General features: G+C 40.8%; 1 protein-coding gene across 4 annotated transcripts in view; it reads left to right on the top strand.

Annotated features, from left to right (window-relative positions):
* Positions 1-16,119, top strand: part of HIPK3 (homeodomain interacting protein kinase 3) — a 73,230-nt gene that overhangs the window by 5,902 nt on the left and 51,209 nt on the right. For all 4 annotated transcript variants that reach the window (XM_032691932.1, XM_032691934.1, XM_032691933.1 and 1 more), the window contains exon 2: positions 9,741-10,836. In XM_032691932.1, the coding sequence (XP_032547823.1) occupies positions 9,743-10,836 (1,094 nt within the window). In that variant the 5' untranslated portion in view covers positions 9,741-9,742. The remainder of the gene's footprint in view (positions 1-9,740; positions 10,837-16,119) is intronic.

The following is a 16,119-nucleotide window of genomic DNA, read 5'->3' on the forward strand; positions in this document are numbered from 1 at the left end:
TACAGAGTGGAAACAAACTTCAGTACCAAGAACTGTTAAAAAAAAATTGCTATATTCATATTTCCCCCAAATATCAAAAGCTAACTCCTGTGATACCAGTATGACTGCAGTCATAGCTAAAATGGTAAATGAAACAATACTTCAAGCAAAGAAACTTTTCTTACTGGCGATCTAAGCTCCCTTTGGAAAATAAGAGTAACTACTAGTATCACATATTCATAAATATTATCCATCTGAAACTTTATTTATTTACTTTTACAAAAGTAATTTACTTTTTCACATGTAGATACAAACCCACATTTCTTCTGTTGTGTTTCCAGTCTCAACGTGTTATTTACTACCTTGTTTTGGTCCTTTGTCAGTGTTTTTTTAAAAAAAATGCTGTTAACCTTTACCTAATTCCACTAGTTTGAGTAAAATATATTCTTTTTTTTCCCCCTCTTCTGTATGATGCAGGGTTTGTCTGTGTTGGCACACAACAATCGGTGGAACTTGCACAACTTCCAGAAGCCTTTTTAGTTGTTTCTTGTAAGATGCCTTTCTGCCTTTTTGTCTGGAATGCTGTTAATGTGCATCATTGTCTTGTAAACATCTTCCTTCCTGTGTTTTCCTAGAAACTTAGGTCATCTGCTGCTTTCTACCCTTTTCCTTTCAATTATTCTTTTCTTTCTTTTTTTTTTTAAACTACTAGAATTGGTTGCTTGTCTACAGTCTCTGTTCCATTTGAGAAGGTTTTTTTTCACGTATTGTTTTTGAAGATTTAAACTGTTTATAGGGATAGGAGAGGTTCTCACAAAATCTCTATTTTTCAGTATTTGAATCTGTTAAATGCAGGAATTTTGGTGTTTGGGATCTTACTTGTGAAGCCCTTGAGAAGGAAGCAGCTTTGTTCCTAAGAGGAGAAAAAAGCTCCTTGCCTCCTGTCTGTTAATGTCAACTTACTTAGTGATTCATGAAACTAATTGATATTCAGCCTAATAGGAATGGATTGCTTTCTTGAGGGTGTTTTTAATACATTTTCTATTTGGCTTTTGTAATGGTGCTGTGGGCAGACTTCTTCCTTTGACTGTGTCAGCTCTGAGCCCTGCAAGAGGACATGGTGGGAGTTTTTCCTCAAGAAATACTTTGGAAGCTCTTTGGGACAAGTGCTCCTTGAGACTAAACGTGTTTTTAAAACTTGTTTGCAGAGATGTCTAAACATTCTTTTGAAGACTAAAATAAGAGTGATTGTTAAAAGTTTATTTATGCCACAAATAGAAAGACTATTGAACATGGAAGGGAATACAACAGAGAAAAAAGGGATGCACATTTATCAGTATTATTATGACCCCCAGCTAGTGGGGTCATGTGCTGCGTGTAATCTTGCCTTTCTTTTTGCCCTTCTGTAGAGTTAAATCAATAAGTTTCTCTGCATAGAGAAGATGGAGAAATTTCTTGGACTGGTGGCTTTGGGAAACATAATAATATGGGTTGCTGTAGTTATTGATTCATTAGGAGGCAAGAGGCTGATCCTTCTGTGAGACAGTATGGATTTCTATTGCACTGATATTTACCTGTAGGAAATACTGCTTCCTCTGCATCCTTAGAAATCTGAAAAAAGTGGTAAACACTTCTTTTTCCTCTGTTCTTTCTTTATTGTTTTACATATGCCATGTCTAATTTATACAGCTGTTTTCAGTAAGCAACTTATTGCTATTTTCGTGACAACGTTGCTTACAATGAAAGAAAAACACCTGTTATATAAAGGCAGAATAATCAAACCCCTTTTAAATAAGGAATTTTTATTATGGGAAATATACTAGGACTTTGAAGAGGTTTTTCTTCCGTCTGTGTATATATACAAATACCTTTCAAACATATACTTACTATGTGTATGTGTATTTATCTCAATGTGTATATGTTTGAAAGTTGTTACTGGATGTAGCTGAGGCAACTGACCTGAAAACTGCAGCAGAACAAGATCAGTCAAGGTAAGCATGTTGGCTTAGATGCCTTAATTATTTTACAGTTAAGTCAGATTTAAAACAAACAAACAAAAAAGGCTGAGGTTCTTATTTACTCTAATATTTTTATTGCAAAAGGAGATGAATATGCTCTGGGAAGAGAGACTGATTTTTTTTTTTTTTTTTTTTCCCCCTCATGTGTTTGGGGAAAGTTTTAACTCAAACATTACTTACTGCTGGGTAATTCTCAATGTGTAGGCAGCAGTTGTATTCACCTCCTTGATACAGGAGGGCCTGATTTGCAAATTTTTGCATCACGTGTCAGACTCAATGAGCTCGACAGGCTATTTGTGTGTGTGCTGTTGCAAACTTAATGTGCAGGTCCTGTGGAGAGAACAGTAATTTTGTATTGTTGTGCTGGTGTATGGTCTATTTTTTTGTTTTGTTTTGTCCAGGTGAAAGTCTTTTACAGTAAGAGGGAGAAAGACCATTTTGGATGAATTTCCTCCACTTTGAATAGTTTAGAGGACTTGATGAACTTTAGGTGAATAGGACCCCTTGATGTGCATGCAGATGTGAGGACTTGATGAACTTTAGGTGAATAGGACCCCTTGATGTGCATGCAGATGTGTTGGCATGCCAGCTGTTCTGTGGAGCTGAGGTATCTGCAAGGGAAACAGCCCTCTTGATTTATAGCCTTACGGGAGCTGCATTTGATACTGTCTAGAGCTGTGCTAAAATGAAGCTTCTAAATAAATTGCTTAGTGGGGTTGGTCCATTTCTGTTTCTAACAAAAGCCCAGCAGACTTAGGAAGGCAAAATTAAGCAATGAAACAAAAATAAAATTACTGGAAATAAGAAGGAAAACCGGCATACACGTGTAAGAAGTTTGTTTTAAAAAGACAGCAGCACTTGAACAGGTGATATACCAACAAGCAGTTTGGGCTAATCCCCTCTATCAAATTTTATTTCTGCCTTAGGGAAGGTGGCAAAATCTTTTGGAAACACTTACAGCAATGGAAAAAGTGTGGCTTTACACCTTGCCTCTCGACTCACCTCGATCCCTCTTGGTCTTGTGACAGACAGCAGCAGTGGTTTGAATAGATCCTTCAGCACTACCGTGGTGCAGAACTTGAAGGTGTGGGCTCTCCTAAATACCACTGTTCTGGACTTTTATTTCAGTGTGCCTACTGTTTCCAGGTTCTAAAAGAATTAGCCTTTTAAAAGAAGAGATTAGGCTGGCGAAGCCCTGGCTGGTTGAAATGCGCTGTTTGTGTTGATGGAGGCACATTCTGATTTGGAGGGCATGTTCTCATTCGGGGCTGATGGCTGATACTGCACTGCTTGTGCTTTGCTTTTCAGTTGGAAGACAGCATCTTGCCCAGAGGAAAAAAAAGTGCTTGAAGTACTGTTTCATTTATCTTCTTAGCTATGATTGCAGTCATATCACAAGATTTAGCTTTTGATATTTGCGGAAAACATGAATATAGCCATTGTATTCTCGAGTACTGCTACTGGCACTAACGACAGCGTTGAGTCATAGGAGTTCACTCTGATATTTTATATAAAATATGTGTTCAGTGTATGGCGTCAGTTCTACTTCCGAGTATCGAGACAATGGTGCAATTGAGACTAGTTTGTATCACACTTAAATCAATTTAGATTTTCCGTTTCTGGTATTAATGCAGCATCGGTAGCGTCTGACTAAAAATATCTCTGATGTTGTACAAATCTGAAGTCAGCTCTGTAACATTCTTCTTAGGTGTTTAGTAACTAAGTTTTACACATGCAAAATTTAATCCTTGTATCATTTGCTTCCCACTAAGACTCTCCCACCAACCTTTGGCCTTTCAGCCTTGACCTTTGCCACTGACCTGTGGAGGACTGAGGCTTTATGTTGGGCAAAGGCTGCCATCGGCTCAACTGGATTTTCTTGGTGTACGACGGACCAAAACTCTGGAGCTCTGAAATATCTTGTGTGTTTTGATCAAAGATTGTAATAATTTCTTCTGTCATTAAACTTGCGTGCCTCTGGTTGCTACCCCTGGAACTGGGTGTCGGCTTTTTTTGTGAGGTATCATCAGCTGCCTCTGCATCTCAGAGTTTTCTGTGGTGGAGTGTGTGTGGTGTGCCTGTGCAGTTCGTGTCTAGAATTGCCTCTGTGGTTATGCAAGGAAACGATTCACATGGCATGTGTTACTTGAAACAGCTTCGTGCTTTCTCCTTTGCTCTGCTCCCTCCCTTCCGTGGGTCACAGATCTGCTCACAGAGCTGGTTTTGAGGTGGCCGGAGGGTGGGAGGACTCTCTGGGCTTGTATTTCTGGACACTTTGCCCTGCCTGTGGATCTTTTCCTGTATAAATTGCTCAAAACCTCAATTGCCAGTGCTTTGTTAGTAATCGTAGGGCTGGAGTAAGGGAATTCCTCAGGGTGAACGGGTCATGGGTATGAAAGTACTGGGATCAGTACAGCTTGTTCGGCTACATATCCAAAATAAACAATGTCATAGAGCTGCCGCTACTACTGGTAATTAAGTTTCTTCTGGGGGGGGGAAGAGAGGGCACCTAATTCAGATCTCTGTTTGCTAAATAACTGGCAAAGTTGAGTGCCAGCTAATGTAAAAAGAAGAATTGTTTTTCCTGGGAAAAACGGCAGTTAGTATCCTTAGTGTTTCCAAAGTGATGCACAATGTAAACAAAACATTGCGTAAGCACCCGCTGCTCAAATTGAGCATTTGCTGGAAGTTCCTGAGCTTTTAGAAAGCCTCCCTCGATGCCCAGCTGCGCTGCGAGAAGGGTGCGAGTGTGTTAGAACCGGCTCTTGCCGATGGAGGCCCCGAAGAAGTGGGAAAACAAGTTTTCTTGAGTTACAGTTTAACTCCGTTATTAGGTGGGTGCCGCTGGCTGGGCTTTGCCTGCCGGGGATTTACTACGCCAGCAACAACGGGGTAATTGCACCGCTTGGGGCAGGTAAAAGGAGCTGTGTATTTTGCAGACGAATTAAGGGTGTAGTGTGACAATCTCTCTTCAGCTCGTGGCCTTTCTGACTAGTTACTCTGCTACACGCCCGCCACACTCGGTCATGAGGAAATGTCAGTGTATGGTTAATTATTAATGGTGGTCAGGCCTGAAACAGCCTGTGCTTGTCGAGGTTGTCCCAGTCTGCCAAGTTGGTCGTGTTCCTAAATTTGCCTAGAACTGCCAGCGTTGTTACAGTTAGGTGAACATTAGCAAGATGTTAAGCAGAGGGGTTTCATTTTGCTGAGACAGGTCTGGGTGGTTTGTTACTCAGTTTCTGCAGAGAGAAGCCTGACTGGGGGCGGGGGGCAAATTGTGAAGTGCCTCTGATCCATTGACATCGCTTTGTGAAAGTGCATTTATTAGTTTATATAAATGAATTAACAATGAATTTACTTACTTCATTAGTTTGTTGGTACTTTCTTTAGAAGCACAGAATTCCCAGTCTTAACTCTGATCAGAAGTCACACATTTTATGTAGTTTAATGTTTTAATAAGCCAGACGTGGTCTTCCCAGTTCTCCGTGCTTGAAACCAAGAAGACTCATTCCTTCGAAGGAAGCCTGTCTAGAGGTAATAATATTTGGTAGGTGTCTGGAGACAGCCTTTCTCTTCCACATCCCCTGCAGTATTCACTGGCAGTGTCTGGCACATGAGGCAACCTCAGTATTGGAGGATGCAAACTGGAGAACTCTAGAGTCAACCTCAGCTTGTGTGTGCCACTGCTCAGGAGCAGTCACTGTGCTGGAGGAGAGTTATGATGGTCTCCTTGCACTTGAGGGAGGAGGAGAGGGCTTTAAAAATGGGTTTAGGGGGAACAGACAGGCTTCTCTGCAACTAAAACTGAAAGACAAGTCTGAAACTACTCAGGTAGCTGGAGGCTACCTGTGTACCTGTCGTATGTCACCTGGGGATTGCACTTTTCAGTCCATCTTCTGATGGTTTTGTTTACTCTGCTTTGATTTGCATTCCGAAGAGGTCTTTGGTTTTTTAAAATTCTTAAGTTTTAAAATGGAAGATGTGCACCAGGTGCTCATGAGTGTTTGGGTTCAAGTAACCTCCCTGAAATGAGCACAGAAGGAAGGGTTTTGTTTTCCTTTAGCACTGGCTGCTTTGCTCTACACATCCCTCTCTTATTCTGCTGCTGGACTTGTTAATGTAGATGTAGCCTGACAAGCTTCAGTTTGTACGAGGAAGTGGGAATAGTCTCTCTAAGAACTGTGCAGAAAGATGGATAAACTCAGTGAAATGTTTCGTGACAAGAGGGGGAAGAAAGATCCACTCTGGTAGGTGGAAATGTGCTGTATTGTTTTCTTCTGCTAGGAGACCTGGTAAAAAAAAATAACAACAAAAAAACCCTGCAACAGGATAACTCTTTACTCTTTCCAGTGTAGCTATACATAGGATTGCACTGTAACCTGAATCCCCCAAAATAGTAAAAAAAACCCCTAAAAATCCGCACAAGCAAACCAACACAGGAAAAAAACAGAACCAAAAAACCAAACCACCCACAACCCCAAACCAACAAAAAAGCCCCCACACTATGGCAGTGCTGTTATAGTAGAGGCTCTTGTGGTATTTTCCCTTTCTCTTCAAGGTTTGTTGTGCAGCTCTGCTGACTGTGGGGCTTTGTTTTCGTCAGGGTAGGGGCAAATCAATTCTATTTATAAACTTAGTTTCTCAAAACAGAGGCCTCCACAAACTGGTTGTGTTGGATTAGTTACATGATGCTCTGTTGGATTTCACTGCATATATGTTAATGTAGAGCAAGGAAGGTGCCCCTGTCTGAAATGTGTACGGAGCACTGCATATGAGTGTATGGCAGGGGTCTTTAAGGAGTCTCAGGTGCAGGATTTTCATGCACCTGTTTCACAGGAACACCTCATTCACTGGTCATATGAAGACTCTGTAGCTTGTCCAAATGAGATTGACATCTTAAAGTGTATGTTTAAAAAAAACACAAGCAAAATAATGGAGCTAAGAAAGAAGTGTTTAGGGGAAGGTAAGAAATGAGTTGCTTCTACAAAAACCCAAAACCATTTTTATTTTTCTGGAGTAAAATTTCACTGTTTTTTGTTCAGTCGGATTTAGTGCAGTTCATTATTGTATCCAAGGTTGTTCTTCCAGGGTATGTTATCTCTTCTATTTAGTGCTTAATTATATTTTTTTTTTTTGGAGTTGCTGCAAATGTTCTTGTGATAACTCAGTAAACACTTCTTATCTGAGAACAGAGCTGTTACTGTGGTTGGAGTTCAGGGTCATGTAGTTAAGTCTGTAAGAAACACACAAACTCCAAAAGATGATAGATAGCCTGGCTTTTTTTGTGCAACTGAAATTATTGTTAAAGCTGGGACTGTGTGCTTCCAGAACTTCTGGACTGGTTTGAACAGCATGAGCTATAGAAAACTTGCACTTTTTTTGAATGCTAGTGGTCTCAATAGGCTCAGGTGAGGATTTGAGTTGTCTTCTGGCCATGCTAGAGGACTGTCCTCTAGCATGGACAACAACAACAACACTGTGTTGTTGTCATGTCTTCTGAAAACATCCTGAACTGCAGTGTGAGTTTATGGCTTTTTTTTTTTAAGTTAACCATCCTCATTTAATGCCCTCAGCTTTGGTGGTGTACTCGCACAGGCAAATACCTTCTCCAGAATTGAAATGTGGGAATGTTTGCTGTCTGGTTATGGCAGATCCAGGGCAAATGGACCTGCTGGGGTTGCTGCATCTTAGCCAGCCTCTCTCCTCTGGGCCAGACATCCAGCTCCCTCCTGTTTGGAAGTGCACTGGACCTGTTTCTGCCCAGGAGCTTAGTGGTGTGGCTGTGCCTCTGGGCTGGCTCAGCATTTAAATTTGTCTCTGAGTCACGAAGGTGATGCTGGGCCTCTGAACCCTCCTGTCAGCAAACTGTAGGATAACATGCCAGTCCTTGAGAAGAGGGACAGTTTCTTTGCTTTTGAAGTGTAAAAGTTTTTTGAAGTTGTATATTTTACTTCTGTCATGCACATGTGTGTCAAAGAGTAAGCAAGGATTCTGGTGAAAAAGCAAGCAGAGCATTTTTTAGCAGGAACCTTCAAAAGATTGTTAAGAAAAAACCCCAATCGTTATTTTGATATTTCGGTGTCTTTGGAGTTAATGTGGCAAATTTGGTATTTGAGTCATCCTGGAAGAACTGGAGGAATGATAGGCTGCTGACAGAAGGTTTAGATTGACCTGAACTGTGCATTATTTAAATATGATTATTATAGAAAAGAGGGTAAGTCCCGTAGTCAGTAATATGCTTATGCTGTGCACTAGGCATGTTGTAATGGGGTATGTTATTTAGAAGGGAATTCAAGAATTTGGGGAATTTTTGCCTGTGTTTTGAGGTGAATAGTTAGTCTTAAATTCTTGGTGTGAAGCAGGAGGCCAGTGGCAGTCCCATCATGTCTGGTGGCGAGAGAACCCAGCTGCTGGCTGTCTCCAGCCTTCTCCATCATCGGGCTCCGGGCAAACAGCTTTGGGGAGGAAAGGGCTTTGAAGTTTTCTGCTACAGCTGGGACAAAACCCATTAGAGGATGCTAAACTGAGGTGTTGGTATGATTATTTTAATTGCTCTTAAGATATCTAAATGCTAATTTGCATAAATCAAATCACAGCTTCAGAATAATTGCGCCGTGCGTTTGGTTAGTTTTCATTTGATCGGAGTCATTGCAGTGTCTGGCTCAAGTTTTATGTGACTCATCTGCAATTTAAATACCTATTAACAGAATTTTCATGTGCCTGGTATGATTAAGTGATTTAATTAAGGTATTATTGGTGTTGAATTTGTCTCTGGGAGCTGATCAGACTGGTATAACTTCCATACTTCCATGAAACTTTGTAGTCAAATTACACTGGGGTCCATCCAGGGCCTTTTTCTTAGACTTTTCTGTTAGGTAATGCTAAACACTAAGGCTGGCATTTGACAGGTTTGGAAGGGGACAGCAGGGTCAGTGGAAAGAGGAAACCTGGAAGTTAAACTCAGCGCCTCTGCCCCCTAAGACTGCGTCACTGATGTTGGAACTCCTGCAGTGGGGTGGAATATAACCTGGGAAAAGCACCTGGCTTTCGTGGATGGATTAGATTACTGTACATCGTAATTTACTGGAAAGTTGTGGTCGTTTGTGTACATACACGTGCCCCTGAGTTATTTTGGGCCCCATCACATGGCTCAATCACTTTCGCTTTCATCGCAGTGAAATTCTTCCAGCTTTGACAGTTGGGTCGTTGTCTGTCTGTTCTCTGAAGCCTGATGGTGCTTCCAAGGAGTAGGTCTACCTGTGTTAACAGGTAGCTTTCTCTCACAGTTAAGAATTTCTGGGTTATTTTATGTCACCTCTGATAAATATTTGAATGGGTTGTTCAGTTATGTTACCGAACACTATGGTACTTTTGTATGTAGAAGTTGGGAGGTTTTAAATGAAGGTGGGAGGTTTTAAATGAAACCTGAGTTTTTAATAGCACAAAGGGGGGTCCCACACTTGAAAAATTACATGCAGTGGCCTGCTGCAGACCATCTCAGTCCTGCCCTGTACATTTGACTGCAGTAACCTGCTACTGTTAAAGTCCCTGTGTGCTGAAGTGTGTGCTCTGGTAAGGCATAAGGGCCTTGTATCAGCCACAAAAAACTAAATATGTAACAACTTTAGACTGGCTCGTTTGGAGAATATACCCATGTCCTGATTTTTTTTTAGAAGAAGCTGCTGCACAGCATGGGACACGTGTAGAATTTTCACTCGTTTTTTCTTTTTATCTTCTCTGTAGGTATGGCCTCACAAGTCTTGGTCTATCCACCATATGTTTATCAAACCCAGTCAAGTGCCTTTTGTAGTGTGAAGAAACTCAAACTAGAACCAAGCAGTTGCGTGTACCACGAAAGAACCTACCCGCAGATCTATGTGAACGGTAAAAACTTTGGAATTTCTCCCCACAGGGTTAGTACTTTCTTTCAGACTAAAAACCCGTTTGATAGACCTCGAGGACAGAACTTTTGGTTGCAGTCAAATGCTGTTGCTTTAAAAAATACCGCAGGTGCTACAAAAGCGTTGGCAGCGTGGGTGCAGCAACCTCAGTTAGAGGCACCTCGGACTGGGACGCAAGGGAGCCAGTCAGATATCCTGGAAGGACCCCAGCGATGTGGATTGAAGCGTAAGAGTGAGGAGCTGGATAATCAGAGCAGCACGATGCAGATTGTCGATGAACTGTCCATCCTGCCTGCAATGTTGCAAACCAGCGTGGGGAACCCGGTGACGGTCGTGACGACGGCTGCGACCGCAAAACCGAGCGGCACGAGCGGAGATGGAGATTACCAGTTAGTGCAGCACGAGGTGTTGTGCTCCGTGAAAAACACGTACGAGGTTCTGGATTTCCTTGGGCGAGGGACCTTTGGACAGGTAGTGAAGTGCTGGAAGAGGGGGACAAATGAGATTGTGGCAATCAAAATCTTGAAGAATCACCCTTCGTACGCGCGCCAGGGACAAATAGAAGTGAGCATCTTAGCGAGGCTAAGCACCGAGAATGCTGATGAATTTAACTTTGTGAGAGCCTACGAGTGCTTTCAGCATCGTAACCACACTTGCCTGGTTTTTGAGATGTTGGAACAGAATTTGTACGACTTCCTGAAACAAAACAAATTCAGCCCTCTGCAACTCAAAGTAATACGGCCCATTCTGCAACAGGTGGCCACTGCACTGAAAAAACTAAAAAGTCTGGGTTTAATCCATGCTGACCTCAAACCAGAGAACATTATGTTGGTGGATCCTGTTCGGCAGCCTTACCGGGTCAAAGTAATAGACTTTGGGTCTGCCAGCCATGTATCAAAGACTATTTGTTCAACTTATTTACAATCTCGGTATTACAGGTAGGTGTCTCTTACTCAAATTTTTTTTTTTTTTTAACCTTCAATGGAACAAGGTTTTAGCACTTATTAAAGTTGATGGCTTAAGGAATTACTCTTCCAGGTAAATAATAAGAATAATTTAGAAAAAATTAGAACCATCTAAGAACGCAGGCCGTACGAGGGTTAAGTGGCTGGTTACCATTTTGAATGTGAATAGTTGCTTTGAATGTTTTTACAGTGTTGATTTTTTTTTTTTTCTGGAAGTATGTTTTGTGTTGCATTCTGAAGTCATCACTTACTGTTATTTTGAGACTGCTGATGAGACTTTTTCAAAGGAAAAGAGAAAAAAATTATCTTGTTTAGGACGCCTTTCCTCCCTTCCTAACGTGATGATGGTTTTTTTTCCTGTAAGCAGCTGGGCAGTGTACTAGAAGTGCCATACTTCTATATCCTGTTGCCAAAGATTATGTAAATGCCTCTGTTTTTCTCCAGAACTTGTAAATATTTTCCCTAGTTCTTAGAAACTCCATTCTGAGTGCCTTCAGCAGCAGTAGACTTCAGCTGGAGTTAGTGACAGGATACTTAAATGTTGAAGGTGATACCAGGCGGACATTTAAAGTGATTTTGGTACATGGTTGCATTCTCATTTGCCTCAAAATGGATGTATGTTTTTGATTTTTCTGTTTGTTTGTTTTTCAAACCTTTCTTCATATAATTATCCACTCTGTGTGACATTCAAAAATTATCAATATTTAGTCCTTTTGTCTTTCTCATAGGCTGAACTTGTCTTGATTGAAGACCTTTTTCAGTTCTGCTCTGCATCATTGGCAGTAGTATGCCCTGTGTATTGCCTGTCTGCCAATTTAGTAAAAAGCTAGTAAACTAGGATAATGAGTACTTTGAAGAAAATTTTAAATATTTTATAGCTGTTCATTCTGGAAAGGAAAACTTGTGCAGTGCAATTCTAGGCTTGATGAAGTGAGTGACTGGAGTTCCTACCAGAAGGATCTAACTATTTTTTTGGCTGTAGCTTGTAAACAAGAACACTTCATGTACAGTGCTCACATAAAATATTCCAATTCATCACCTGCATTCCCTATTACTTAATTGCAAACTGCAGCAAAGGGTTTAAAAACTACACAGAGTTCATCAACAGAAAACTAAATTGGGAAACGATATGGATTGATGCATGCCCACGTTATACAAAAATGTGCACGAGAGGGAATAAGAAATTAAGTCACTAGAGAGTCCCTTTTGGTGCAATAGCTGTACCCCACATCAGATACTGTGGGTTTGGGCCCCTGAGGACGAAAATGGGCCAGACTTGAAAAGGTGCATGAATTCTGTGAGGTTCTAGACAAGGGCAACCGTCTTAACGTCAGCTCTTCTGTACAGATTTGTAGTCCAGCAGACACTCCAGGTGCATGGTCTGAGAATGTTTTTGTACCTATTTTAGCTTTTTTATTTATTGGAGCAATTACAGATTATTGTGAGCTACTGCCACTTCTCCCTCCTCCCTCCCTGAGGAAGGGGAGCCTGTGGACAGCCGGGCTGGGTGGTCCTGTTATAGTACTTCAGCCTCATCTAACTGCTTTCAAATGCTTGTTTTGTTCTGTTTCAGATGGCTCAGTAGACACAGTGTTGTTGTGCTTATTTAGTTGCCTACATAAAAATGTAGTAGCTGCAGTTCTGTTTTACTTGGCTCTATGTTTCTTTAGCATTTTGACCTGCTGGTTGGGTTGAGCAGGTCCATGTGCTGGCAGGGTCAGTGTGCAGCTCCTTGGCACCTCGAGTGCATTTTGGATGCTTGTGTTGCACTGAAGTGTGAATAAGTGGGGATCCTTGTGGATGTACTTTCTAAAATACCATCCCCCCTCAGAATAAGATTTGTGGGTGCATATACTTGTGTTACCTCAGTGATGTCGAATGATATTCATATACTTAATATGTCATGTGCCTCTAAAATTGCCTAGTTACTAAGTTGCATAAAGTGCTTTGTAAGTATTCAGGCTGCTCAGTAGAAGATCATATTCTTTGTCTTGTCTAGTTTTATAATCCTTCTATGAAGTAGCATTTAGGTCGGTAATTTTTGGAAACAAAAAAGGACATAAAAAAGATTAGGGTCCATCTACTTGAATGGTTTTGGTGTTATATTTATATGAATATCTGAATTGTGGTTGAGATAACTTTGGAAAAAGAAAGATACTATATATCAAGGTTATTTTCAGCAAAAGTTTTACTACTGAAAAGGTTTTTAGCATGCTGGATTTCATCATAGATGCATAGCTCTCTACCAGTTGTGTGATTCAGATTAATTTTGTGTAACTTGGCAGTTTGTCAACATTTTTCTTTATTCCTGTGGAAACACCTGACTGGTGTAAGTAATATCAGAAAATAGGGATTTGATTCAAAAGGTCTCAAAATAGAGGATGCCAGGGAAGAGAAAAACCTTAAAGAAGAATGAGAAGGGCCTTCAGAGAATACATTGTATTGAGATGGAATTTATTTTGCAAGAAACTCTGCTTTTGGTCAATAAAATAAAGAGCTACTTCATAAATATAACTGTACTTAAATGCTTTTTGTATTGGAAAAGACTGGGAGTGATAGTGCAGGTTTGACTTGTTTAACTATGATATGTTGAAACAAACCCTTTAAAAAAATCAAGCAGCAATTGAGACTGTTACTGAAATATATTTTCCCCCACGTTTTTTCTTTTTGTCCCTTAAGCTCAGTGGTGGTATGTGTTTGTTTTAAGTTATTTAACAAGAAAGTAGTCTTTTAAATAGATTTTTATTTAAAACTTCAAGTGAAGTTAAATCCAATTAGAGTTCTAATTGGAAGTGTTTTTTTTTAAAAATGCTGGTTCGCTACAGCACCTCTTTTTATTAGTGTGATCACATCGTATGCTTGTGTACAATCTTGGAAAATGGTTTCTGTGCTAAGGTGGATGTGTACTGGCATGATTTTTACTTTTAACTGTTACAGTGGGGATCTTTGTCTGGTCAGAGATGACAGTGGATGAGAGTTGCTTCGAGTGACAGGCAGAATGTGCTGGTTTTGACATCTGTGTGGATATTTCCTAAGTAAATGTGATGGGAACCTGGCCTCTTCTGATGTGTAAAAGCACTCAGCCAGAGAGAGTTTGAATAAAGTTAATAAGAGGAAACATTTTGTTTTAAAATGACTATATTAGGATCTGACATTCTAGAAGAGGATGGAATGAAATGCCCTTAAATGACAATGTAGATTGAGGGGAAGCAGGGCTACAGAGAGAAGGTTGGTTGTTGTTTTTTTCCCCCCAATCTTATCACGACTTCTTTTTTTTTTTTTTTTTTGTTCTTGGGACCATAGTGAACTAATGATTATGAGAATGGACTTTGTGGCATTCTCCAATGTTACGGTGTTTATTTTGAATGCTGGTGTCAGTATTTTGCATCCGTAAGTGGAAGTGAGTAATGAATTGGAAAAATAAGTAATAAGAGGATTAGGATTTAAGGCATGGAACATAGTACAGCCAGGTGAATGGATAATGGGCTGCTACTTAGCCTGTAGCAGAAGGAGAGGTGACATAATGATGACTATTGGAAATATTACAGTACTTTTGTATGAGGTGAGGTCCTAAAAAAGTGAGACTAATTGAATTTTAAAAGGATACAAACAAGCAGAAAAATGGAGACAAACCGAATGGAGTGATAATGACTTGATTTCTTCCTGTTTCTGTTTCAACTATGTCAAGCAAAGAGAAAATAAGAAAATGTTTTAAACAAGTACGAAAAACGGATTTTGACATTTCATTACCTTTTGGAAACCTTCGGCTGTTATATTGCTAGAAATTGTAGAGTATGGATGTGAATAAATACCAAGCACAATACACTGTCTGAAGTCACAGATGATTATTTTTTATTTGTTTAAAAGATGAAATGTTATTCTCTGTACTCCTTCCCTAAAAGACAGTTCTGTGCCGACACGCTGTTTTTATGCTGGTCTGGATTTTAATAGCTGTGGACTAGAGAGATCTGGTATTTGAAGCCTTTTCTCTGCTGCTGGCCTCACACATTAAGACTGTTGACCTTTTGTGAGTGATCTAGGGAGGTAAATAACTAGGCAGTGTGTACATTTTCAAAAGAAAATGCCCTTACATACAGCCTAGGTGATGCAGCTTTTGTCATTTATGGGCATGGTATGATCAGTATGTTCCTGTTCTTTTGGTCCACTGTGCCCCAAATCGTGAAAAGGGGAGTGTTGCATCCCAAAAGGAAAGCTTCTTTCTCCCCTTATCGCACAGTGAGGCTGTGGAGGAGCGGAATGAAAACATTTCTTTCTAAATCTGGTCTTTTGTGCTCATCTGGCCAGGCAGAAAGTTTTCCCAGGGCATAGTGTTTCCCTCTGGAAGTCTCTTGCCTTTGTTTTGCCTCTCTCCTGAGGTGAGATGCATTTAGGGAAATATTTATGAGAAGAGGGGCTTTGAAATGGCAGTGCCCTCCAAGAATAGTCAAATGATCTGAAATGGTCGAGGTAGTCCTGCCCATCTGCTTCAGGGAGCCAAGTTACCTTCATTTCTGTTGTCATGGGAAGTGTTGCATTCAGAGGTAACACATTTTTTTTTTCCATGGGGAATCAGCTTCGTGTTGATTTAATTTGGGTTGTCTTCCTAGGAGGATTTTGAAAACGAGACTTCAGTAAACCTTACGAAGCTCGTCATTCATAAAATCCTTCTCGTATCATGGACTTACCAGTAGCCACTGCAGGTGTAGGAGTGAGTGAGCTGCTTCACTGCCTGCTCCTGGTGCACAGCCAACCAAAAGGGAGTTGAACAGTGGCTCGTCTGGTTGCCCATGTGGCCGCCTCGATGGTTGTTTCAACTCCTGTCTCCGAAGCAAACACCTTCTCCATGGTGTGCCGGATTATACTGCTGTTAGAGCACAGCTGGAGACTTTGCTGAAAATATGTTTGGAGAACAAGCCCTCAGTTCCCTGATGGAAGGATGTTCCTCTTGGCCTCCAGTGGTCTGTAAAGTGCTGATTAGCATAGTCAAATTCATTGGGAAAGTGAGATGAGTGGGAAGCAATATAATTGATCTCCTTATTAAATGGGGCACCAGCTGAACCTGCAGCAGGCTGGTGGACAACTTCAGTGCTGGCAGAATGGAAGGTGTCTGATTATTAAGAGACACGTGTAGCTCAGAAATGTTTTTCTGCTCCGTTGGTGACAGTAGTCAGATATGATCCCAGGTATTCAGCAGTGCACTCATAAGGAAAAGCAAGTGATGGAAGTAGGTGCACTCAGTGGAGTCATTCCTGAATC

This window comes from Chiroxiphia lanceolata, chromosome 6 (genome assembly GCF_009829145.1).
Source record: "Chiroxiphia lanceolata isolate bChiLan1 chromosome 6, bChiLan1.pri, whole genome shotgun sequence".
In the NCBI taxonomy this organism is placed as follows: Eukaryota; Metazoa; Chordata; class Aves; order Passeriformes; family Pipridae; genus Chiroxiphia; species Chiroxiphia lanceolata.